This window comes from Ursus arctos, unplaced genomic scaffold (assembly GCF_023065955.2).
Source record: "Ursus arctos isolate Adak ecotype North America unplaced genomic scaffold, UrsArc2.0 scaffold_6, whole genome shotgun sequence".
Taxonomy (NCBI): domain Eukaryota; kingdom Metazoa; phylum Chordata; class Mammalia; order Carnivora; family Ursidae; genus Ursus; species Ursus arctos.
In genome coordinates, this window is record NW_026623078.1 from 77,348,213 (window position 1) to 77,373,055 (window position 24,843).

Below are 24,843 nucleotides of genomic sequence, written 5' to 3' on the forward strand. Positions count from 1 at the left end.
TGTATATTTACCAAGATTTGCTCTGAGAAGTGGAAAATAAGATTTTTTTTTTCGTAGGAGAGCTCCAGCAATCGATTTGTTGAAATATACTCCAGAGATGAAAACTGTCAGAACCCATAAGACTTGGCCACATATTCCCCCAGTTGTGCATTCGGTCTCCTTTTAAGATTAGGGTTTTGTTGTTGCTGCTGCTAGGGTCTTTGTTAGCCTGCGGTTTAAGTAAGACTCTTAAAACACATCAGTGCTTAGTGTTTTAGTTTATCAGTTCCATTATAAATTCTGTGTAGTCTGATTTACCTTTTGCCCTTTCTCTATTTTTCTCCCTCTTTTTTTTTTTTTTAAAGATTTTATTTATTTATTTGACAGAGATAGAGACAGCCAGCGAGAGGGAACACAAGCAGGGGGAGTGGGAGAGGAAGAAGCAGGCTCATAGCAGAGGAGCCTGATGTGGGGCTCGATCCCATAATGCTGGGATCACGCCCTGAGCCGAAGGCAGACGCTTAACCGCTGTGCCACCCAGGCGCCCCTATTTTTCTCCCTCTTAATCGTGATTTTTAAATATATCTTCAACCACTCTATAATTCTCCCCTCCCCTGAAACCTGCTAATTGTGCAAAGTAAATATCTGTATAATAGTACCATGGTTTGGATGAGGAAGGTTGTTGCTCACATACTTTCTGTTCTCTTTAAAACATTATACATGCAGAAAACGTGATTCTTTTTATAATTTTTTAAAAAATAGTCTCTATGCCCAGCATGGAGCCCCGACATAGGGCTTGAACTCACGACTAGGAGATCGTCGATACCTGAGCTGAGATCAAGAGTTGGACACTTAACCCTCTGAGCCATGCAGGTGCCCCTCTTTTTATAGTTCTTAACAGTACTACTGACATTATCATAGAAGACATTTAGTCAGTGTTTTATATATTAAATAAGGGAATCCCATACCATTTCAGTTTTCAATTTGCCTCATCTAATTACTTACCTCTGGAAATTGGGACACAGGAGTGCTGTACTCCCTTTCCAGGATTGCCACCTGAGCACGTTTGAGGAAGGCCTGTGGCATGCAGGGTCCAGGGATTCATACGGTCTTAGAAGTGGGGATGAACCACATGTTACGTCCTGACCGTGGTAGAGACAGGTATGAGTACTTTTCTTACCTGGTCGCAGCTCTGGTTTCTGTCATCCATTTGATCCTTTCTTATTTGTTGTTTAGGCCAATGTCAGAGGAAATGAATAGAGAATTGTATTTTCTGATTTTAGTATTTGTGGTAATTTAGTTCTGTATGATGATTCCAGAAGGTTTCCAAATGGAACCTTGCAGGATTATATTTTCTAAAAGCCAGGATTATTCTGTTTTTTATTGTTTCTGTTTTGGGAAACTCTGCTGAGGAATATTTAATTTTTTCAGTGAAGTATGATAGTATACTGTAAAGTTAAATCTAAGTATAAATCTATAAATTGACTAGGAGAATGTCTTATACTTATTTTTTCTTTAAAAATTGTGATAGTGGGGGTAAACAGATGTGGAGTATAGACCAATCACTTGTTGACTCAGAAAAAAGCTTTTTTTTCCTGCAGACAGTATGTATTTCTGTGTAATTTTGAAAGTGTATCAGAGATTTGTCTGCGTATTGCTGTTGTACAGCCAAATATTGCATTGTAATGGAAAGAGCATCTTTTTTAAAAATAGAATTGGAGCTTTAGTTCTATTTATTGCCTTTGTTGTCCTCTTTTTCCATAAAGTTTACGTGCCTGGGAATAAAGAACAAGTAGTGAAATTGAGAACGAAAGGAGAGAAGGTGTAGAATTACAAGTGGAAAGAGTCGTGTAATAAAATATTCCTCTAATGGATTAAAATCCTCTTAAAAGGAACACTTTCCTGAAGATAAGACTATTTTGTTCCCGTTTCTTTGACCCCATATCTAATTAGTCACCAAACCCTTTTGATGCTTCCTTTGTGCCACCTCCCACGTTCCTTCCTTTTTAAGCTGTGGGCCATTAGAAAATGCATTTTGGTTTTTCCACGTGTCATCCTCCACAGTGATGTTTGCACTGTTCCATCTGACTAATTGTCCTTCCTGTCCCCAGTTTATCCTTACAGTTCAGTGTATTCGTTCTTCATGGGAGCTCTCAGCTCAAATCCTGTGTCCTTCGTAAAACCTTTCTTCACTTGAGCTAGAAGTGCTTTCTCTTCCCTTTTGAACTTGTATGGGTGACCCTTATACACTGGATATCCCTTGTCCTTAGATGTTGTCCAAATCTTATTTCAAAATCAATTTTTAAACCTTTGTCTTTTTAAGTAGACAGTTACCTTTTTAATCCCCTGTAGTTCTTCCCACGGTGGCTGTATATATGTTGAAGTGCAGGAGTAACCTCTCTATTATAGACTTATATGTAGAATATACATATATGTGTATGTGTATATGCATGTTTCTACATTAAGCTTTTGGTACTTGGGAGGGATATGTATGAGTGGGACTGTAATATTACTGAACCCTTTTAATTGTATTGTTTTAACACTAACTGAATAAGTAACTTGACTTTTAATTTTAACCTTGGAGAAAATATATGTGATGCTCATTCTTCCAGGATTCAGGATACCGTAGAACTACAGTTGTTGAAGTGATGAATGTTTTAAAATCTTCTAATAGAAAAACAGTCTGTCCCTTTTCACCTTGATTATGGATGGCCTCCATTAGGCCTAAAAATAAAATATGAGTTGTTTAAAGTGATTCAGTCAACGTTGTCATCTCTTTGTCAGAGAGTTCCTGTTATTCTTGGATTTAGTGTTTTGTGGTGGACAGTGTACTTTCTTGATGAATATTTTTATTCTTATAGCACATATCAGAGCAGATATTAAATTTGTTTAATCTCTCAGTAAACTTTGGGTCTTCATTCATTTAATGAAGAAACAGTTTAATAAATGTCTGCCATATGCCAGACACGCACAACAACAAATAAGATATATGGACTTTATGTTGGAGGGACTCCTATCCTAGTGGTAAAGGAAGACATGTATATAAATAAGTATAATAAATTGTTACAGTTGTAGAAATATACATTGAAGGCATAAAGAACCAAAATCCTATAATCTTAGCCATTCCCATTTAAAAGTATGAAATTTAATAAGCCCTAAATATCCCAGTGAATTCCCAATATATTACTTGTAAGAATTAATTGAGATAATATAATTGCTGTGTAGAAGATACAGATACCACTATATTCTGCTTCTACAGATCATAAAATAAACCTAATTTAAAGTCATACAGCTGGTTCCCATAATAGGATCTAAGCATTCTTCAACTCCAGTGACAGTGTTAGTAGTACCTTATTTTTGTTTTAGAAGATAGTTTTATCCCAAGTACCCAGTGCTATGTTGGTGTTTAATCATAGAGACATTAATAGTTTAATTATGGAGACTTTAATATTTCCAGTTAAGTTTAACTTATCATTAGATTATATAGTTTATTGAAAATATAAGTAGCTTATTTTAAAAGGAATCTTTATTAATTATCCAAACCCCCCACACTCGCAGAGCTGTGTAGGAAAGCAAATGTCATCACAAACTAGAAGTGCACACTGGTGGGCCAACCACTTAGAATACTGGCCCATTGAGCAGAATTCTCCCAGCACCTTTGTGCACTCACGTGCCTGATTCATCCTACTTTTGGTTCAGCTGTGAGGTTTCCTGTGCAGCTACTCAGGTCCTTCTATGAATGCCTCTGTGGGCCAGGATGGGTTGGAAATTAAATTTAACACCTCACCATCAAAGAAGACGGAGGTTGCCACAGGTTAGTACAGCTCATTCCTGCCTGAGATGAGGACCAGGAGACATTGGTGAATCCCCATGAGAATGATGGTAGGGGAGCTAAGGAGAAGAAATTGTCTTGGGGTGTCTTTAAAGAAGAAATGGTTAATTTAAGAATATGCGAAATTTGCTTTAAAAAAATATGCTACATGACTTCTACATTGTAGACACTACATATATACATATATATATGATTTAGTACCCCTAACTCTGAGAGGTAGGGAGGGAGGTAGTACTCAGAAAGCCCATTAATCAGAGTGCTCCATGAGCCTTCCTGTACACTACTATAATATGTAGCTTGGTACTTTTTTGGGGTCAATTTTTCTGTTGCCAGCTGTGCCCGTGTTCCATTTTTCTAGAGTTACCCCACTTGAGATTTGCTGTTAGTACTGGCATATCACAAGCAAAGTTCTGAATTCTACCCATTCCGGAAGAACAGTGGACTTCCTTCTCCTTACGTACTAGAATTAAATGTAATGGAAGAATTCCTATCGATTGCTCAGACTTGCCAGTTGCTTGAGGCATTCTGTGATATGCTTAGTCCTTTGGAAGGAGAAAGTTGGGAAAGGATCAAAAATAGGGTGGTCTGGGGCTCAGATGAGTTTGTAGGAAGGGATTTAGAAACAAGGATGAGGAGGAATTGAAGGAATGCTCTCAGGAAAAAAGGTGTAAGTAGCTTTATTTTCCCATCTTATTAAACTGAAAATCTGCTTTTATTAAACTAGCAACATGCACTTTTGTAGTATCTTGTTTAAGCTCTTTGGTCTTGGCAGCAGAATTTGATATGGATATTATCAGGTTCTTGATAGCTTTACACTTGATGTCAGCAACCAGTTAGATAAGTTACAGTCCGTTAGTACCCTCTGCTAATTAATTACAAGTGAAGTGAACTAGGCACTTCCTGAGCAGTAGGAAAAGGATCTAGAAGCAGGAAGATCAACTAGACAATAGTCTCTTACAACATGAAAGACTACATTCAAGTGCCTGCAGCTGAACTTGACAAGCCCTATGAACTGCCTTCGACAAGGGAGTCAACCCCATTTCTCTGGCTGAGTAGGTCCAATGATTTCATTTTACTTGTTCTTGTGAGGTTTACAAGTACAGTGTTCTCTTCTGGAAAGTAGTTAATAGTGTTTCTTTCGTGATTACTGATGCCACAGTCATTTTAACCTTATCATCAATATGAAATCTCAGTAAATTAAAAAAATTTAATTCTGGTTTCATGTATCTTCTCTCTAGTTGGTAGCCTTTCATTCAGAATAAGTAGTCAGGAAGGTGTTTCTGTTTCATTTTGGGTTTTCTGGAGAAACTCACTTTGATCATTTACTTCCCTGTATGGTAGTGTATTCCTGGTCTGTGGGTCAGACTCACTCCTGCAGTCATGATCATGGGTCATGGTTTGTGGAGAACTAAAATGTTTAGTTTAGAAATTGTCTAGTACTTGCATGTAAAAGGGCAATTACCCTTTGAAGTCATCCGCTCTGGGCTGGACTCTGCTATGCTCCTTACCAGCTGGGTGCTCTTGGACAGATGGCCTCCCTGAGCCTGTTGCCCATTTATCAGAGGGAGATGATGGTAACCGCTTCAGAGAGTTGGTGTAGGAGTGAGGAATGTCGGAAAATACTTAGTATAATGCTGCACACATCATGCTCAGAAAATGACATTTCACTGCCCCCCTCCTCCAAACTGGTACTGATCTGTTTCTGAAAACTTACCGTGAACCACATACAGAATTTGTTGAGATTTTTTTTTTTATTCAAGTATAGTTGACATACAATGTTATGTTAGTTTCAGGTGTGATTTTTTTTAGATGATTTCTTTGCAGCAAGGTTTTCATACTGTCAGGAAGATTATCCCTAGGGCCCTCAAGAACCTTCTGCTTACCACTTGTAGTACTTCTCTCATTGCATTACTATAGCTACCATTTCATTGAATGCTTGCTATATGTTATACCCATTTCATTTTTAATTTTCCCAGTATGTACAAAGAAGGCATTATTATACCATTTAACTGATGAGGAAACATAGGTGTAGTAAGATAAAGTAACCTGCCTACCCATTGGACAGGAAGAGACCCTGGGGTCACCCCTGGCCTGCCCTACTCCAAAGACCTGCCCTTTAACCCCATACTGACTGTTTGGCATTTTCATTTTTACTCCTGTTTCTCTCAGTAGACCTAAGCTTTCTGAAAGTAGGAGCTGGATCTGGTGTGTATTCCAAGTTGACATCTTTTCTAAAACCTCTTTAAACTAAAAGCAATGTATGATATCTGAAAGTGTCAATGTAAGTGAAACCTAACAGCTATTAAGAATCTTTTCTTATTGAAAATAACGTAGTTTACCATTTTGATCAGGAACTTGAAGCAGTGAGACTTGTTTTTCTGTCCCTTGCTGGTCTCTTTGCTGTGATAGCAATTTGAGTGTACTATATTTGGCCTTGCATTAGTATTAGCAGAGTATTTTTAATCTTATTGGGTTGCAAGCTTTTTTCATCATTGCATTACCTAGCTTGGTACTCTGCATTATAACCACTCAATACATATTTGATTTTAATTTATTTCAGTGTATTAATATTTATCTGAAGTATTTTTATATTGGTTGTAGTAGACAGAGACATATGACTTTTGCTACTTGGCTTTTTCCTCCCTCTCCTCCCCTCTTCTTTTCCTCTGATAATAGGACCAGTGTTTGCTTTTGGATTCTAAAAAGAGTTCAGGTGTTTTGGTGTTCATTAATTTGAAAAATTTCCCAATGAACTCTTTGGAGTTTTTTTTCTTCTGTTAAAGTAGAAAACATCCTGAACAATAGATAGCATTTTATATTATCAGCACTTAGTGCCAAGTATATAGTGCTGAAATTAATTCACTATCTTTTTTATGAGTTTATAAACTCAAGGGCAGGGATCTTGTCTCTTACACTTTCTTGTATCTGTGGCATCTAGTATGGTTGTAGGCACATAATAGGTACAAATGAAATACTTGGGTGTTGACTGATTTGACCACTAGTATGTGTGGTGCCGTGGGAAGAGCTTGGGGTTACAGAATTAGACACTGGATTCTCACCCAGCCATTGCGGTTGAGTAAGTTACTTGGTCAGTTCTGCACTTCCCACTCCTGTAAAGTAATGGTAATAATAATTCACTAGTTTTCTAGGAATGTTCTTAGATATGCACAGTGCTCTGTGATCACTGAAGATGCTGTACAATTCTTAAGTCTCTCTTGTTTTTATCACTTTATCGACTCTGCTCCAGTGCAAATCTGGACTCAGTCTTCCTTGTTTTGGCCAGTGCCGGGCACTCAGTTGACATTTGGTATATGACTGCATGCATAAATGATGCGTACTTCATGAGCAAAGTGAGATCTGGTGAAGTTGTCTCTTGCATAATCTTACTCTGTGAGATAGTAGTAGAAGTCTGCTTAGATCTGAGTTCTTTTAGTTTCTAGCTCAAGCAGTCTTTCATACCATATTTTGGTTTCTAAATACATACAAATGCACACTTACACAGACACACACATAATTCCAGTTTCATAAATCATGGGGATAATTTTATAGTGGCTCCAGACCAGCATTCCTGTTATTAGTTTGCGGGACAAGAAAACTCATCATTCTCACTTACATGGTTCTTCCCAGATAGCTGATATGCTTTACCCAAGGCCATGTAGTCACTTAAGGGAAAGAATTGGAATGAACCCAGATATTCTGGATCCCAATCCCTTGCTCGTTCCAAGATACCAACAACTAAAACTATATAGAGCACCTTTGTGCATTTTTGAAATTCCTGGACTTTCCTTTGAGGTTGTTTCCTCCTCTAGTGTCGTTCCTCATATGATATGTTATGTAGAATTGTACCAGCCACGGAAGAGCAGACTGTCCTTCAAGACCATTGTGCCTGGTGCTGTGAGTGGATTGGGCCAGGCAATGGGAGGGTGGGGCTGGGGGATGCAGAAGGTGATAGGAGACAAGATTAGAAAGGAAGTAAAGGGGGTACAGATAATATATTTGCTTTATAGGGTGAATTTGGTAGGTTTTGTGTGTGTGTGAATGTGTGTATGTGTGTGTGCACACGTACACACACACACACATGCCCCTAAACAATTTGATTTGGAACTTTGGAATGATTCACTAATATATTCACTTTGACCTGGTGTCTCTGGGGAGGGGAGAGGATGTTTTTTCATTTCTCAGTCAGTAATGGAATTTGCATTTCTGTTTTCTATTAGCGCCAGTTTGCAGTTTTTCTTTTTATTTTCGATAACTCATTAATATCCAGAAACCTGAATTTCTAGGTGTTTTGCAGTATGAATAATCTTCGTACTTTGTGATTTTGTTCTTCTTTGGACAGGAGTGTGTTGCTGCTGTTCTGCTCTGCGTCCTCGCTACAAACGCCTGGTGGACAACATATTCCCTGAAGACCCCAAAGTAATTTGATCTACATCTACTGACCCTTCTCTTTGCTGACCCATCCTTCCCCTGCTGACCTCCCCAAGGTTTCCCTAATTTCATTTCTCTACTTTTACCCCTAAATCTCATCGTGTACACTAGTATTTTTATACTTATCTTTTATTTTTTTACTTTTAAATGACCCATGCTTGCTCGTCTAATTTTCAGAACCTTTTCATAGATTAACCATACATCTGGGGTGATGGACAGATGGTATTCTCTTGTCTAGATAGTTCCTATATTTAAGTAATACTTTTCAGAAATTTATGAGCTAGGGCCAGATTATTTGTGTGAAATGCTAAGAATACAACTGTGAGCACAGACATGGTTTTCTGCTCTCGCTGAGCTCACAGACAAGGAAATTGGCGATTACAGTATTGTGTGAGAGAATGCTGGGACGGAGGGATGAAGTGCAGGGCGCTCTGGAGCAGGTCGGAAGGATGCCTCGTGTGGGCCTGGAGAACAGAGGCCTTAAGGAAATGAAATCTAAGCCAAGATCTGAAGAGTAAATAGTTTGGCCACACAGTTTTCAGAAGAGGATTGAGAAGTAAAGGAATAATATTCCAGGCAGTTTGTTCTCTTTTTACTTAAATGCTTGTGAATTTTTTATAACCTTTACTTTATTATGGAAGATTACTGTTTTCAAAGCAACTGGATTTGAATGATTCTGTTTGACACTGTCCTAAGTTTTCCAAGACTCCTTTAGTCTAGTGTTAAATGGATATGAACAAAAAAATGTTAGATGGGTTTAATTGCTTTATTTTAAAATGTAGCCAGGACACCTGACTGGCTCAGTCCATAGAGCATACAACTTTTGATCTCAGGGTTATAGGTTTGAGTCCCATGTTGGGTATAGAGATTACTTAAAAATTAAAAAAAAATGTTTACCAAAAAAATAAAATATAGCCAGTTATGGAAACCTTTTGGTTATCTTAACATTTATATATTTCATGACATATGAAATATCTCATTTTTAGTCAAATTTGATTTAAACATTCAGCCATTTAGAAGAGGTTAATCTGTTACATACTATTGGCTGCCAGGTACCTGGATAATTTGTGGCAGATTAAGCCTGAAGATATGGTACCTGCCTTTAGTAGCTTTCCATCCATTGACTGACATAAAGCAACAGCATACTAAATATTAAATCCTAATACATAAGCAAAATTTTAAGTAAAACAGGTGGTAAAGTTTTTACCTTTAAAGCAGAGAGTTTTTGCTGTAGGTTGGCAATCTCTAGGAAGCATTTTCGGAGGAAATGAGATTTGCTGAGCTTTGAAGGATGTGTGCCATCTGGAAAAGTAAGATTAGTCTCTTTATTGCAAGTGAGGGGCCTCTAGAGAAAAGGCAGAGGGGTGCAAGAGAAAGCAAGAGGTACATTTGAGATTAAGAACCTTCAAATGAAGGTTTATATAGCCTCATTGGAGAGGGTAATGAGTGGTAATCATGTTGACCATGATTTCTGATTCGAAATTCCAGTCATGTCATTTAATAGACTGAATATTCACATCATTGCCCTGAGGAGTCTGGGGCATATGGTTACTGAAGATAAGGTGGAGGCCAGATTATGGAGGAATGTGAATGACAGACAAAGTTTCTCCTTTATCTACTTTAACTCCTAGGCAGTGAGGGAGTTTTGAACAGTTGTGACCATGGGAGTGATGACAGGTAGATTAGATTAGTAATGACAGGTAGAGAGAATGGTTATAGAAAGAATCTTTATTTTTGCCAGGTATTGGTTGATTGATTGCCAAGTATTTAGATAAGATTTGTTCAAATGGAGATCTGTAAAACAAGATTTAAAAAAATTTACATAAACCTTGCATACATGTGGCAATCATAACCCATTTGACCTTATTTGTTATGTTTAATTTATTGACCAACAGTAGGATCCCTGGGTTGCTCAGTCGGTTAAGCGTCTACCTTTGGCTCAGGTCGTGTTCCCAGAGTCCTGGGATGAGTCCGCATCAGGCTCCTCGCTCAGCAGGGAGCCTGCTTCTCCCTCTGCCTGCCGCTCCCCCTGCTTGTGCTTTCTCTCGATCTCTCTCTCTCTGACAAATAAATAAAATCTTAAAAAAAAAAAAAACCACAAAAAAACAAGCTAATAAAAAATCATGTATCAAAAATAGATCAGGCGTACTGCCCAGAGTACAGAGGTCTGTATGTTATAGTCCCTGCCTTCAAAGAGTGATCTAGGGAGGGGGACCAAACCATGTCTTAATAATTACTAGCCTTGTGATCTTGGACAGGTACCTCAGTTTCTCATCATGAAATGGAAATTATAAATAGTGCATATTTCATAAGGTTCTCGTGAGGATTAAATGAGTTAATATAATTCTTTGCTCACCCTTTCTTCCCTAGTGTCTATGACAGTGCCTGGCACATAGTTAGCACTTGATGAGTATTTGCTTAGGGAGCGAAAAACAGTATGATAAAATGTAATAGAGATAAGTACAGTGAGCTAGAGGAGCATATAGGAGGAGCCTCTTACCCAAGCTTTGAAGGGATGTTGGGAAGGGTGCATTGAAGGCTTTTTGGAGGCCACTGAGACCTGTAGGTTGAGTAGGAGTTACCCAGGTGAGCTAGAGAAGCATCCCCAGGCAGAGGTGAGTTGAGTGAGAGGAGTCATGCACAGACTATATGATTCCCTTGATGCGTGCTGCTTTTGATAATGCTGAAAGCAGAGCCGTGATTGCCTGGAGGAAGAGATGGATTGCAGAGGACATAAGGAATCTTTTGCAGATGATAGAAATGTTTGTATCTTGTTTTTTAGTGGTGGTTTCACAGATACACAACTGTCATAGTTCAAATGACATACTTAGGTATAGTTTATTGTGTGTAAATTATTCCTCAATAAAATTATTAAGGGATAAAAAAAAAAAATGGATGCAAGACAGTCATATTTAAGTAATGAGGTGGAGGAACCAAGAGGGAGAGGTTAAAGAACCAGGAAAGAGAGAGGCCATCCTAACTTGATGGAGCCAGATCCTGGGCTATGTGAAGCAGACAGCAAGAACATAGGCAAACTGATTTCTCCAAGACGAGTCCTCCAAAAAGAAGGCACTTTCACTTTCCATGGGGCAGGGTTTCTTCATTCAGGTTCTGTTGATCCAGTTAATTCTTTGCTTTTGGGTTATCCTGTGCATTGTGGGATGTTTATTAGCATCCCAGGCTTCTGCTGCAGGTGCCAGTCCACCCACCTCCCAGCAGTGACAATCCTAAATGTCTCCAGACATTACCCTGGGGGAATGAAGTCACCCTGGTTGAAAACCACTGTTGTAGAGGGCACTGAGAAAGCAGGGGTGTTTTCGCCAGTAAATTCTAATCTGATGACTTCCACCTTCTCTGAGGAGGAGGAGAAGAACTCATCTGATGTCAGAACGGGAAGAGAGGTGGCAAGGTAGCAAGTTTGAGGAAAACCAAGTAGGTAAAAATAATAGGGGTTGGCGATGGAGCATTGGCAAAGTAGCCAGAGAATTTGGAGGAGCCAGTTGAAAATGCAGATTTCTAAATTTTTAGTTGTAGATTCACCATTTAACATAATTTTTCTGTCTCCCTTCCCACCTCCTCTAACAATCCCAACAGCATTTAGTTACTTGGACTATGTATGACCATAACGTTTAGGCTGATAATTGATTTGTTGCCTGAGGGTGGGGAGTACCATCAGACCTGTGGCCAGTCACCTTTTAGAGGGCAGAGACAAATGAAAGTTTGCCGATCCCACACTGGGGGCCTCTTGTTGTTTTCATACATTGGTAAGCGATTCATGCAGTTCTGAATATCTTCTCATTTATTAATTAAAAGAAGGCTTTATGATGATATCAGCAACTTTTGAATCATTTTAACATGTTCACTGTTGTATATGTAAAGGAGTAAAATAGGCTTAACAACATATTGTGAAATGTTAAAATTGAAATAAATTTGTTTGAAACCTTTTCACTAAATTAACATCCCATTCCCTACATATTGCAGTTAGTTGAGCTGTTTATTTTGGAAGGTGTTAGAATAATTCATTGCTTGTGAAGGTATATTTAAATATTCTGCCTAACTGGGGGCATTTCTTTAGCTTTCTGAAAATTCTGTAGCCAGAATGGTGCATATTTACAGTAAGGAGGTTATAGCCAGAAAGTTCAGCGTAAATAATGGATTAATCACGAATCCCAAAAGGGGACATGTGAAGCAAACAACGCTTAGAAATAAAAAATAACTATGAAAATATAGATAGCCTATTTATCTTGCTGTTCTTCTTATTTTTAGGATGGCCTTGTTAAAGCAGACATGGAGAAATTGACGTTTTATGCAGTATCTGCTCCAGAGAAACTGGATCGAATTGGTTCTTACTTAGCAGAAAGGTTGAGCAGAGATGTTGTCAGACATCGTTCCGGGTAAGGAAACTAATTGCTGCTAATACTGTATCTCTGAAAATTCTCCCTAAGCTAAATCATTCTGTACATTGTTTTGTCATCGAGTCATGCAAAGATGATGTGTGGAGGATAAAACCTAATACTGTTTTACAAGGAAATGTGTATACCGTATAGATGTTTGCAGCTTTTATTACTTTTCTGATGGTCATGTTTTAAGAATAGACACATGTGAGTTAACAGAGTTGCCTTTGGCTTAAGCATCTGTTAATTTTTGGTATTTTAATATTTCTTTAACGGAAATAGTAGAAATTGACTCCCTTAGTGTATTTACCTATCCGTAGAAGAGTAAAAGAGAACATTAGGCGTAGATATTAAGGTCCAGAGAACGTAAGCATGCTGATTTGGAACTGCGCTAGCTGTCTACCTACCTGTAAATAAAGATCTGCAGTCTTACTCCATTCTTTATGCTTGAACGGTAGTAACTTGGATAGTTTGGATTATAAGTACTTTTCCATATTCATTTTATGATCTTCGTTTCTTAGAGTACTCCATTCTTCAAGTCATACTGGTTTTCTCTGCTTCCTTATTGTTACGTCTTAGAACATTTTAGCAAGTCTTAACAGTTATATAAAGTAATCTAAAGTCAATTTTAATTTTTAGTGTAAGCTTTAAAATCTAATGAATTGTAAGGTTAAATTTATGAGATGTTTCCTTATGATAGTCTGTTGTTGCTGGTGATGTTTTTTACACTCAGTATTTACAAATACAAATAGATTATATTGGAAACTTCAGCCACATTGCTTGTAGTAACTCTTTTGGGTCAGATACAAAGGTAGATGGCTAGAAGTCTGGAAAATAGAAAATGTCCATGTTTCCAAAGAAAAATATACACAAAGCTAATGTTAAGCCTTGGAAGAGTTTGGAAGGGAGGAGACAATGGGGTGTAGTACAGTACACTTTTTGTGTATACTTCAGTATGAGGGTTATTATATGATCTAAGATCATTAGTGTTTGTGAGAAGTAAGATTTCACTTAGGAACTACTAAATTTGCCTTTCTCTGTTCTGTGCATTTACATTTAATTATTCCAATGAAGATGCACCTAAGAGAATTTAGAAAGCTAGAAATGCTTTGACGTTATTTTTCTCTTACACTTAGGTATGTTTTAATTGCTATGGAGGCGTTGGACCAACTTCTTATGGCTTGCCATTCTCAAAGCATCAAGCCGTTTGTAGAAAGCTTTCTTCATATGGTAGCAAAGCTGCTAGAATCAGGGGAACCAAAGCTTCAAGTTCTTGGAACAAATTCTGTGAGTAAATCTGTTCTCTAACTTTCAGGTTAATTAGCGTCTCTAGACTTGATCTCTTCTGAGAATGTTTTTACCTGCTACAAACAAATGCTCCAGTCAGAGCATGTGGACAAACAGCGCAGATGTGGGTGATTAGAGCACCGTCTCTAGGGGTGCCTGGCTCGTTGAGTCAGCAAAGTGTGCAACTACTTGAGGTTGTGCGTTTGAGCCCCACTTGGGGTATAGATATTATTTAAAAATAAAATCTTAAAAGAAAGAACACTGTTTCTAGCTTTTTCTGTTGCTTCTTGTGAAATTTATGATACTAACCAATCCTAAGGAGCATGGGAAAATCTGTTGGCCATAAAGTAAGTTCTTCATACTCAGAGACAATAGGAGCTCCTTCTGTAGATGATCACTTGGTCTGTGTTCTTACTTGTGACTTTTAATAAGTGAAAAGAGAATAAAGTTTCTCCTTCTAAAAATTTTCCAGAACATTTAATATTTTAATGGTCATTTAAAAAATTTCTAATTTATTTCAAAGTAATATGCATTTGAAAATCAAGAAAACATGGAAGAGTAAACAAGACATCTGTAATTCCAATATCCAGAAGTAATCTTTTAATCTTTTTCTTTTTTTAATATATATTGGAAAGTGGGGAACATATTATAGGTAGACTTTTGTGTGTTTTTTTTTCCATTTACATTTTTGAGCATTTCCTGATACAAGTTAAGCTTTATTTACTTATTTATTTTTTGCAGTGGAATGTGAGTTTTAATTTTCTCTCTGGGATTCTGGAAGATTCAGTTCTTCATGATTGTACAATATCTCTGTCTTAATATTGTTGTTTGTTTTTTCACAAACTGATGCTTTCAAAAGATATACTGTTACCTGGGCTGTTTTACTTTTCACATTGTTTTTGTTTTTGTTTTATGTTCAGTTAGCCAACGTGTAGTACGTCATTATAATGTTTTTGACAGGGCACCTGGGTGGCTCAGTCAGTTAAGGCTTATTTTTATGAAAAATAGAGATTCTTGGTTTAATATTTTCTGAAACTTCACATGGTCAGTGTGTAGTATGGGAATTGTGACAATTGGAGTCAAATCCCTGCACTCTAATGCCAGTTCCACCACTTATTAACTGTCACTTGGGACAAATGATTTCACCTCTTGAATTTCAGGGTTCCTATCTGTAAACTGGGGATAATGATACATTCTTCCAGGGCCATTGGAATGATTAAATCATGTGGAAACACGTAGCACAGTGTATGGCACACAATAGGTAATGAATGTCAGTTTAATCTCAACCAGGTGTAGTATTCATGGCCCTTTTCTAGATAATATGAATCATATAAAATTGTCATTTAGAACTGAGGACTTAGCTCTGGTGGAATTAATTTAAATTGTTTTGGTATCATAATTTCATTTTCTCACATTTATTTTATCCTTATTTCAGTTTAGTTTTCAGGAACATATTGGTAAATTTGGTTGAATAATTCTTTTGGTTATAGCCTTTCAGGCCACCAGTCTGTATCCTGGTAGGGGTTTATATATATTTAAATTTGCATGTAAAGTAACAGTATGCTGCTTTAGGCTGTACAGAAGTAACACATCACTGAGTGAATGGAAAGCTAATGAGAGAAGAAAATACATAATAAGGAGCCTTAGGGCCAGGTCTGTGACACAGGCGGGGTATTTAGAACTTCCCAAATGCATAGATATTTCTTTTGTGTATCTAGAAAGGAGGTAGAATACATTTTACCATCTCAGTATTTTTCTTCTCTTTTGGGTGTATATTTCCTTCAGTTTATGTCTCCTTTCCATGTCACATATTACTCATTTGTGTGTTAAGTCATAGCTGTCGCAGAAGATTTGCTGTCTGTGATTAAGGAATAAAATTTTCTGCAGGTTTGGGCCTAAGGTTATCAGTGAAGCACAGTCAGTGTCTAGGAAATGGAGAAGAGCTTTAGAGTAAGATCTTTCCTTCTAGAGAGTGGGCTCACTCACTCAAAAGAACCTGGATAAAAGTGTTCAAGTTAATATTTATAATAGTATATTCTTGATTTTCTCAAGTTCAATTAAAAAATTCCTTTTGTATGTATGTAGCATTGATTATATTTTATAGGTTTCATTTGCTGCTTATTTGGAAAATTGTTGTTAATGTAACAAATAATGGATGAAAGTAAATGTGTTCTATACTTTCCAAAAGGCGATAACATGTTTATATTGGTTTTTTTTTTTTAGTTTGTCAAATTTGCAAATATTGAAGAAGACACACCATCCTATCACAGACGTTATGACTTTTTTGTATCTCGCTTCAGTGCCATGTGTCATTCCTGTCATAGTGATCCAGAAATACGAACAGAGTATGTATTATTTTACTCTATGATGTGGTAAGTAGGCACCATGTCCGGCATGGAGCCCAACTTGGGGCTTGAACTCACGACCCTGAGATCAAGACCTGTGCTGAGATCAAGAGTCGGATGCTTAGGGGCGCCTGGGTGGCTCAGTTGTTAAGCTTCTGCCTTCGGCTCAGGGCGTGATCCTAGAGTCCTGGGATCGAGCCCCACATCAGACTCCTCTGCTGGGAGCCTGCTTCTTCCTCTCCCACTCCCCCTGCCTGTGTTCCCTCTCTTGCTGGCTGTCTCTCTCTTTGTTAAATAAATAAATAAAATATTAAAAAAAAAAAGTCAGATGCTTAACCGAGTGAGTCACTCAGGCTCCCCTACTCTGATTTGCAGTCATAGAGTGGTTTATTGATGAGTTCCGTGTTTTGATTACCATAATACATAATATGGTATGTTACATAATGATTACCAAAGGAAATGGGAAAATACACACTTTTTCCTGAAATATGGCTTTCTATTGCTGTTAGAAGGGCTGGCTGAAATAGCCAAACTGAGACTGGTTTCTCAACGTATAGACTAAAATTCTGGTCTTTATTGTAACCTGGAATTCCCCTTTCTGCTCCCCCTGCCCCCGTGTCAGATTCTGTTGGCCTCTCATTTCTTGTTCCTTTTGCTCTATCCGGCCACATGGTCTCTTTGCAGTTCTGAGCACACCAGGCACAGTTTCTCAAGGCCTGTGGACTAAGTGGTCTCTGCCTAGAATGATTCTCTAGATACACACAGGGCTGTTTGCCTCACTTTGTTCAGCTTTCTGCTCCCGTGTCACCTTCTCAGGGGAGTCCTCCACTGGTCACCTTTTATTTATTAAATACCAGCCTCCCATCCCATCCCCAGTTACTCTTTTATCTTCTTCTCATCTCTGTTTCTTGTTCCTCTGTGGAATATGAACTCCAGGAGGACAAAGTCCTTGTTTTGAGGACTGGTGTATCACTAGTACTTTGAATAGTGCTGAGCATATAATAGGCTCTCAGTAAGTACTTTTTAAATGAATATATACATAAATTGAATGAATGAAAGAGTATTACTGAATCATTGTCAGTCTGAGTTTATCATAACTGATTTGGGTGTTTTTAAACATTTCTTCTGGATACTCCCTAGTAATCTGGAATCAAATACTCAATCTGCAAACACAGTCTGTAGGTTGATATTTATGTGGAAATGAGAAGCTTTAAAGTTAAGAATTGAATAGGCCGGTGATGGGTATTAAGGAGGGCACACATATTACATGGTGCACTGGGTGTTATATGCAAATAATGAGTCATGGAACACTACATCAAAAACTAAGGATATACTGTATGATGACTAACATAACATAATAAAAAATTATTATAAAAAAAAGAATTGAAATCAAAATGAATCTGGTAAATAAAAAGTAGTCTGAGCTTTATGATACTACACCTAAAAAGAAAGAAACTAACCTGAATTCAGAGTTATTGGAGGCCTTTTAAAGTCAAGATTTAGCATGTTTGTAATTTTTAGTTTTCTTTTAAAATAAGGGAATGTGCAGAAATAGAACTAGCTTTTAGTGTACACGCTACAGTGTTGGTTTAATACAAAGCAAAACAAATGTAAAAAGTTATTTTAACATGGTGAAAGAAAGCTGCGAAGTGATTTACTAGTTGTTTTCAGATACAAACACACTGTCTGACACGCCATAGGTATAATTTTTCCTCAGTGTAGTATTGGCTGTTTAGAGTTATGCTGTTTCCTTTATTATGAGTATAGAGCCTTAGAAAGGTACAGGTAACTATAACTGTCTTGCTAATTTCCTCTTTTTTCCAGTCACCATTAAAATCTTTTTTTCCCTTCCTAAAGGACATTTAAAAAATGTTTTATAAAATTTGTCCCTCTTCTGGGGTGCCCGGGTGGCTCCCTTGGTTGAGTGTCCGACTCTTGATTTTGGCTCGGGTTGGGATCTCAGGGTCCTGGGATCGGCTCCATAGGGCTCTGCACTCGGCGTGGAGTCTGCTTGAGGTTCTCCCTTTCCCTCCACCCTTTTTCCGGCTTGCACGTGTGCATGCATGCAGTCGTGTGTGCTCTCTCTATTTCAAGTGAATCTTTAAAAAAAAAAAAATTGTCCCTGTTCTCGCAGCTGACCTTAACTTATTAATGGGGCAAAAAGGTATAAAGAATTCCTAAAGAAAGGGATAGTTTTGTTTTTTTTTTTTTAAGATTTTGACAATTTTGTTTTCCTTTAAAATACGGTAAATACGCAGAATGTAGTATTTCTTTTGTTTAGTATTATAGGGATTAGTAAGCTATACACAGACATTTCTCAAATTTTGGTTGAAGTGAGTTTCACATATAAACCAGTGTAGGAGAGAAGTGTTTGTGATTTACATAGTATTCAGGAAAGGATACATTAAGAAGCTCAAAATTTAGGGGCGCCTGGGTGGCTCAGGCGGCTAAGTGGCCAACTCTGGATTTTGGCTCAGGTCATCATCTCAGGGTCCTGGGATTGAGCCCTGCATTGGGCTCTATGCTCAGTGGGGAGTCTGCTTGGGCAGTCTCTCTCTCCTCCCCCTCCTTCTCAAATAAATAAAAAACCTTAAAAAAAAAAGTTCAAAATTTATTACTATAAGGTGTCTTATTTTAGGTATGTACTGCCCCCTAGTGTGAAAGAGCTTGTCTTCTGAACATATTTTCATCTAACATTTTTCACTAATATTCATAAAAAGAAACTTGAAATTTTCTAAATACAAATGAAAGCCTTATGGTACTTTTTCCTAATTCTGGGTCTTTCAGAATTGTATATTTGAAATTCCAAAATGACTTTTTGTTTGAATCACCGCGAAACCAGTGAGTAAGCTAAAATGCTTTTAAGATACGGGGTTTGATTTTTTTTTTTTTCTTTTTCCTGCTTTGTTTTTAGTAAAAGTCCTTTTGGTTTTTCAGGCATATTAATACTCCTTTTTAGATTCTAACTTAGTTACTTATTTCCTTTATCTTTAGCAAAACTATATCAAATAGAATTCAGGGGGCTAGGAAATGGGGCTAAAAACTTAAGATTTTCTTAACATATTTGCCCTGCAGTAATGGTTCCCACCTGTAAAGTCATACATCATAATCTTAAGCTCTAATTTCCGGAGCAACCTTCAGTTATGATAGCAATCATCATCATCATCATAATGATTAACAATAGCAGGAGCAGCTAACACTTAATAATTGTGTGCCAATTTATTTAACATCTTATTGGCTAAACACTGTGCATGAATTAGCTCATTAACTCATTTAGATCCGTACAACATTCCTATGCTTTAGGCAAGACAAGTTCTATTTTACTGATGAAGAAACTAAAATTCCTTTAAGGTAATGGCTAGAATATATTAGGCCAGATCTAGATCTGAATTGGATGCCCGCTGTTTATCTGTAGTAGCTGTAAGATAGTTCCCCCTCTTTTGAACAAGGGCTTCTCTGTCTGCTGCCCTCCATCTAGGCTGCTGTGTCATGAGGCATCAGCCCCCCTCCTTGTGGCATCTCGTTCATGTGCTCTGTGCCACCTTGTGCTTGGTCCTCTTACCACCCAAGGAGTGACAGCAGGCATACAAAGCAGACACCATGATAGTAGTGTTAGTCTTGCCCACTCGTGGTAGCTGTACAAGAGTCTCTTAAGACTTCGTTTTAGAAAGCGACATGTATACACAGCTGTGAAATAGGCAAAATCTGTCTTTATGTTTCCTGTTCACTTTATCTGTTCAGTATCCTGTTATCCTTTTCTCCGTCTGCCATTCCTGAACGCCTGTGTTATGTCCTCATGGGTTTGTAAAGCACAGTCATCCCCTTCCCCGTATCTTTCATTCTTCAACACTTGTAACTTTCAGAGGACTGTGCGGGGTAAGCTAAATAAACCTCTGTTGGTGAATATTTCCGGTAGTAGCAAAAAAGGAAGTAAATAACAATCAAATTGGGCCAGAAAGAAGTTTTTTGGGGGCAAATGGGTGACCAGTTTAGCTCTGCTTGTGAGATTCTTCCTCCCCGGCTTTTATGTGCTATTTTCTAGTCATTTTTCTTCTCATTCTTGAACCTATAGCCTTTTTTTTTTTTTTTTTTTTTGAGAAGAGTGAGGAAGAGCGAAGAGCTTGAGGAAGTTGTGGGTTGTGATGGGACAATAGGGCAAGAGAGGTTCTCTCCCCACGTGGATAGGTTTTCAGTCACGCATATACCTGGTGTATACATATGTTAGTATACATGGGTGTGTATGTTTAAAAATGGCTGAGGTTATCTGTACTCCCATTTTGATAGTTCTCATTTGTCACAGTACCTTCATGGGAACCAGTTTAGTCTTCCATCTATGTGGACTGTGGGAAGTGAGAGCCCCTTGTGGAGAAACAGCGAAAAAGTCTGAGGAAGCACTGAGGGCTGTTCAAGAAGAGTGAAATCCTGTTTTCACTCAGCTTCTGAGACTTCTAGGCAAGAAATGGAGAGAATCTAGTTCATATTAGTTTGAATTATCATCCCGTTAGGAAAACCTAATGCTTTTGATTAAATTCTTTTTTATTGAAAAATAATACATAGACTTGATATTATTATACTTTACAGTCTCTTTAAACTTTAAATGCTGATTTTAGGAAGATGGTATCCAGAGTAAGTCTTGGGGCACCTGGCTGGCTCAGTCGGTGGAGCGTGTGACTCTTGATCTTGGGGTCGTGAGGTTGAGCCCTGCATTCTGGGGGGGTAGCGATTACATTAAAAAACTAAAGAAAACCCAAAAACATAAAGTAAATCTCTTTTGGAACTGCCATACCTCTATCTTAGATTTTTGAGATTTTAATTTCATAGACTTGTTGTTGTGTTATTTTCATTTTCTTGACTTGAGATAACAATATTTACTTGGCATCCATTCTCTTAGCTAAACAGGCAGACTTGATTAAGTAACCTTTTTCATGACTCCGTTTTTTCTTTTTTATAGAATCCGAATTGCTGGAATCAGGGGTATTCAAGGAGTGGTTCGCAAAACAGTTAATGATGAACTTCGGGCTACCATTTGGGAACCCCAGCATATGGATAAAATTGTTCCGTCCCTGTTGTTCAACATGCAAAAGACAGAAGAGGTTGACAGGTAGGGAATAAAGATACTAGGGTTGAGGGTGTGTTATTTTTGTATATGTGTACGTGTGCTTGCTTGCCAGCTTAAGCAAGTTTTATCCTTAGTATTGTATAAATGGTGGTCTCATAAACTTGAGTGAGTTTAAATATGTGCCCTTTCTGAAAAAATTATTCATCTTTAGGCTTAGTAGACAGCGGATCCTTACTCATACATTTAAGGTTTTATTTCTTTGAGAATAAATTTACTCTTGCTGCTTGTTACTGAGCATCCAAATTGCTGTTTGAATTAATACTAAAAGTTGCAAGTGTGAGAAACAAATTACAGCTAAACATCTGTTATTCTTTAGAGATCCAGGATGCTTTTTCTTAGGCGGTTAGAACTAACCAAAATAATAATGATAATAATTGCTATTCAGTTTTTTAAACGAAAGGTTAAACTCTATTCGTTTCTTATTCTTAGATATTTTGGGAGTAAAGGAAAACATTTTAACATTTCTGTGGAGTCACGTCTGTTCTGTTAGCTGTTAGAACTGGTGTTGGAGTTCTTGTGTGTGGCTTTCTTCATTTCCCTTTTTGCTCCCAGTCGCGCAGGTCCTCCTCCTTCCCCTTCTGCCTCCGACAAAGAAGAGAATCCCGCTGTGCTGGCCGAGAACTGCTTCAGAGAACTGCTGGGTCGAGCGACTTTTGGGAACATGAATAATGCTGTTAGACCAGTTTTTGCGTAAGGAGTTGGTATTTTCCTGGTTATTTGTGACTGTGCTGTATTGATTCTGTGTTCATTTACTTACAGAGGACGCTTTTTGCTGGCATGAGTGTGTTATTAGTGGAAAGTGTAGCACTGTGGGAAGAGTATAGGAGTGAGTCTGACATCCTGTGTTTGAGCACTGTTCAGCCACTGCACCAGCTCTTTCCCCTGAAAAATGAAGTACAGTCATGTGCTTGATACCCATCATGTACCGCGAATTTCTCCTCCCAGACTTTGAAATGCTTATGCACAGCAAAATACTAAACAGTGTCTGAGTGTGATATATCTCATTTTAGTAAGTTCTGTGGTCATTTCCTCCTAGTCCCTGGCTTCTGTTTCTTGGCTTGCTCTCTCCTGTGGCCGGACTGCCTCGGTGCGTGTTCACTTGTCTGAATCCCACCTTACATCTGTGACTGGTCAGAGCAGGGGTATTGACTGTCTCGTTGGTACATCTGGTCTCCTCCCAGGGCAAATACGTTTGTGAACTTTGAGTTTCTCCACGGAGATATTATCTCTTAAGCCTTGTTGTCAAACTTTTGTGTTCTAACTCAATCGATTATCAGGTAATAGATCTACTGTATAATATTCTGTGTAATTTCTGGCCCTTTTTGCTAGTTTTTGTTAATCATTTGCTCATCCTTTTCCCTTCGCTACTGTAATAATGTCTTTATAGCACATATAAAGTAGTCTAACATCCCAGAATTCTTTATTTAAGGCAACATTTGGGTTCAAAGTTGAGCTTTAGTTAATAAGAGTCTATAAGCCACAAAATTATATTAAAAATCAGAGAATCATTAGGTTTACAAAGGGATCCGTGATTTCCCCCCACGTCCCCCCCCGGCAAAAAAAAAAAAAAAAGAAATCTGTTTAATGACTCTGTGGGCTTACAGAAATGCTAGTAAGGAAATAAAATTATGTCACATATAACTAAAGGCAGATTTATTGTTCAGTGTCCAAACCTATTGATTTAATATCTCAGAATTCCAGTTTTTATCTTAATACTCTGATTAACTGGGAGGTAATCTGTAAGGCCTTAAAAATCTAGAGAGCGATCCTAAAAGAAAGAAGCTACTAAATTAACTCTACTTGAGTTGGGTAGCCTGAAGTGGACTATGTTTTTTACTGTGTAGAACTTAATGGACTTAAATCTTGATCATGTGTTAGTTAATTAAGTTGTTAATTAAATATTTAGTTATATGTTAGCCATTTAGTGAGCTAATTAAATATTAAATGCCCTCTCTAAGTATGATACCAGGTATTTTGGAGAATATATATATGAATAAAACTCTCCTAGTCCTTGTCAAACTTTCGATGGATAATTGACATTCATGATAATTATAATACAGTATATAGGTTATGAAAAAAGGCCAAGAGTTCTATAGCAGTTCAGAACAAAGCATTCAAGTCAAATTTGGGATATTGGGGTGATCTTTTTTGATACTTAGTGGGTAAGTAGATTTTAACTGGTTGAGGTGCATGAGCAGAGGCAGAGAAGTGTGGACTTTGAGAAGCAGAGATTAGTTGACACCGTTGGCTGGAGTGTCAAGAGTTAAAGCGTTGGTGTAAGATAAGAGAAAGGTAGTTCAAGCCACACCATAGAGATCTTCCAGTTTTATATTTATGTCTGTAAGGAATTGGTGATCTTATCTCAAAGGTGTGAAATTGTCAGAACTGCCCTTTGCCAGAAAGTTAATCAGATGAGCTCTGAGGATGGGATTGAGCCAGGACCACTATGTTAGGAGGTTACTATGATAAAATTCTTGACAAGAAGGTGCAGGAACCAGAAGTAATCGGTACCATGCTTGAGGAGGTAAATAAAGTTCAGTTTTCTGCCTCTTCAGCAGAGTGGATTTTGAACTTTGTAGAATAGTGGTACATTTTAAGATCAGGGAATTTTACAGCTTCTTTTAGTGCTGAACAACTTATTTTAGGAAGTTTTGCTTTAGTTTAAACCTGCGGTTTTCGTTGTTCTTTTTTTTTTTTTTTTTTTTTTAGGAAAAACATTACTATTCCTTTATGTGCTATTCTTAAATACTGAAAAATATATCCTGTTGTATTCCCTGTTTATTAAAATTGTGATACTCAGAATTTCTATTAAATCATTTATTTTCTTTACTAGATCAAATAATGATTGAAATAAAAAACCTACGTTAGTGTCGAACTAAAGCAAGTAATTTCCAGGGCAATTTTTCCTACTTAAGAGCTACTTTTTGTAGTCATTCATTAACCAGAAATAAAATGCTTTTGTTAGGAGATGAATCCTTCTTAACCACCGAAAGACTTCAGTGAGGTACTCATTTTGCAAAGTATGCTACAGTGTTTTCATTTTTACTTTTACCTTAAAAAATTACTGAATATGTCACTGAAAATACTATTCTTACTGCCTACTATTTTATATACCATAAAAAGTTAATTTAGCACTGAAAGAAAAAATTACTAGCATGAAGGCAAATATGATATTAATAATATATTTCCTATGTAAAATAGTTTTGCCTTTTCTTTCTACTTTCTTTTCTTCCCTCTCTTTTTTTTTTTCCTCCATGCTGGGTATGGAGCCTACGTGAGGCCTGAACTCACAACCCTGAGGTTAAGACCTGAGTTGAGATCAAGAGTTGGATGCTTAACCGACCATGCCAGCCAGGTGCCCCTATAGCAATTTTTATATGCAGAGATTTTTAACTCTTAAATAGTTGAAGGTATTTCTTTTTAGATTATTAGGATTAGGATCGCCTGTTTCATGTTTTA

At 37.5% G+C, this 24,843-nt stretch overlaps 1 protein-coding gene across 4 annotated transcripts in view; it reads left to right on the forward strand.

Moving 5' to 3' along the window:
* EFR3A (EFR3 homolog A) overlaps positions 1–24,843 on the forward strand; it is a 106,137-nt gene that overhangs the window by 28,143 nt on the left and 53,151 nt on the right. For 2 of the 4 annotated variants that reach the window (XM_026495395.4, XM_057308164.1), the window contains 6 exons: positions 8,151–8,227; positions 12,506–12,633; positions 13,770–13,920; positions 16,144–16,265; positions 21,217–21,366; positions 21,937–22,074. In XM_026495395.4, coding sequence (XP_026351180.1) covers positions 8,151–8,227; positions 12,506–12,633; positions 13,770–13,920; positions 16,144–16,265; positions 21,217–21,366; positions 21,937–22,074 — 766 coding nt within the window. Of the gene's footprint in view, positions 1–8,150; positions 8,296–12,505; positions 12,634–13,769; positions 13,921–16,143; positions 16,266–21,216; positions 21,367–21,936; positions 22,075–24,843 lie in introns of all 4 variants that reach the window. The other 2 variants (XM_057308165.1, XM_026495397.4) reach the window with 2 other exon arrangements.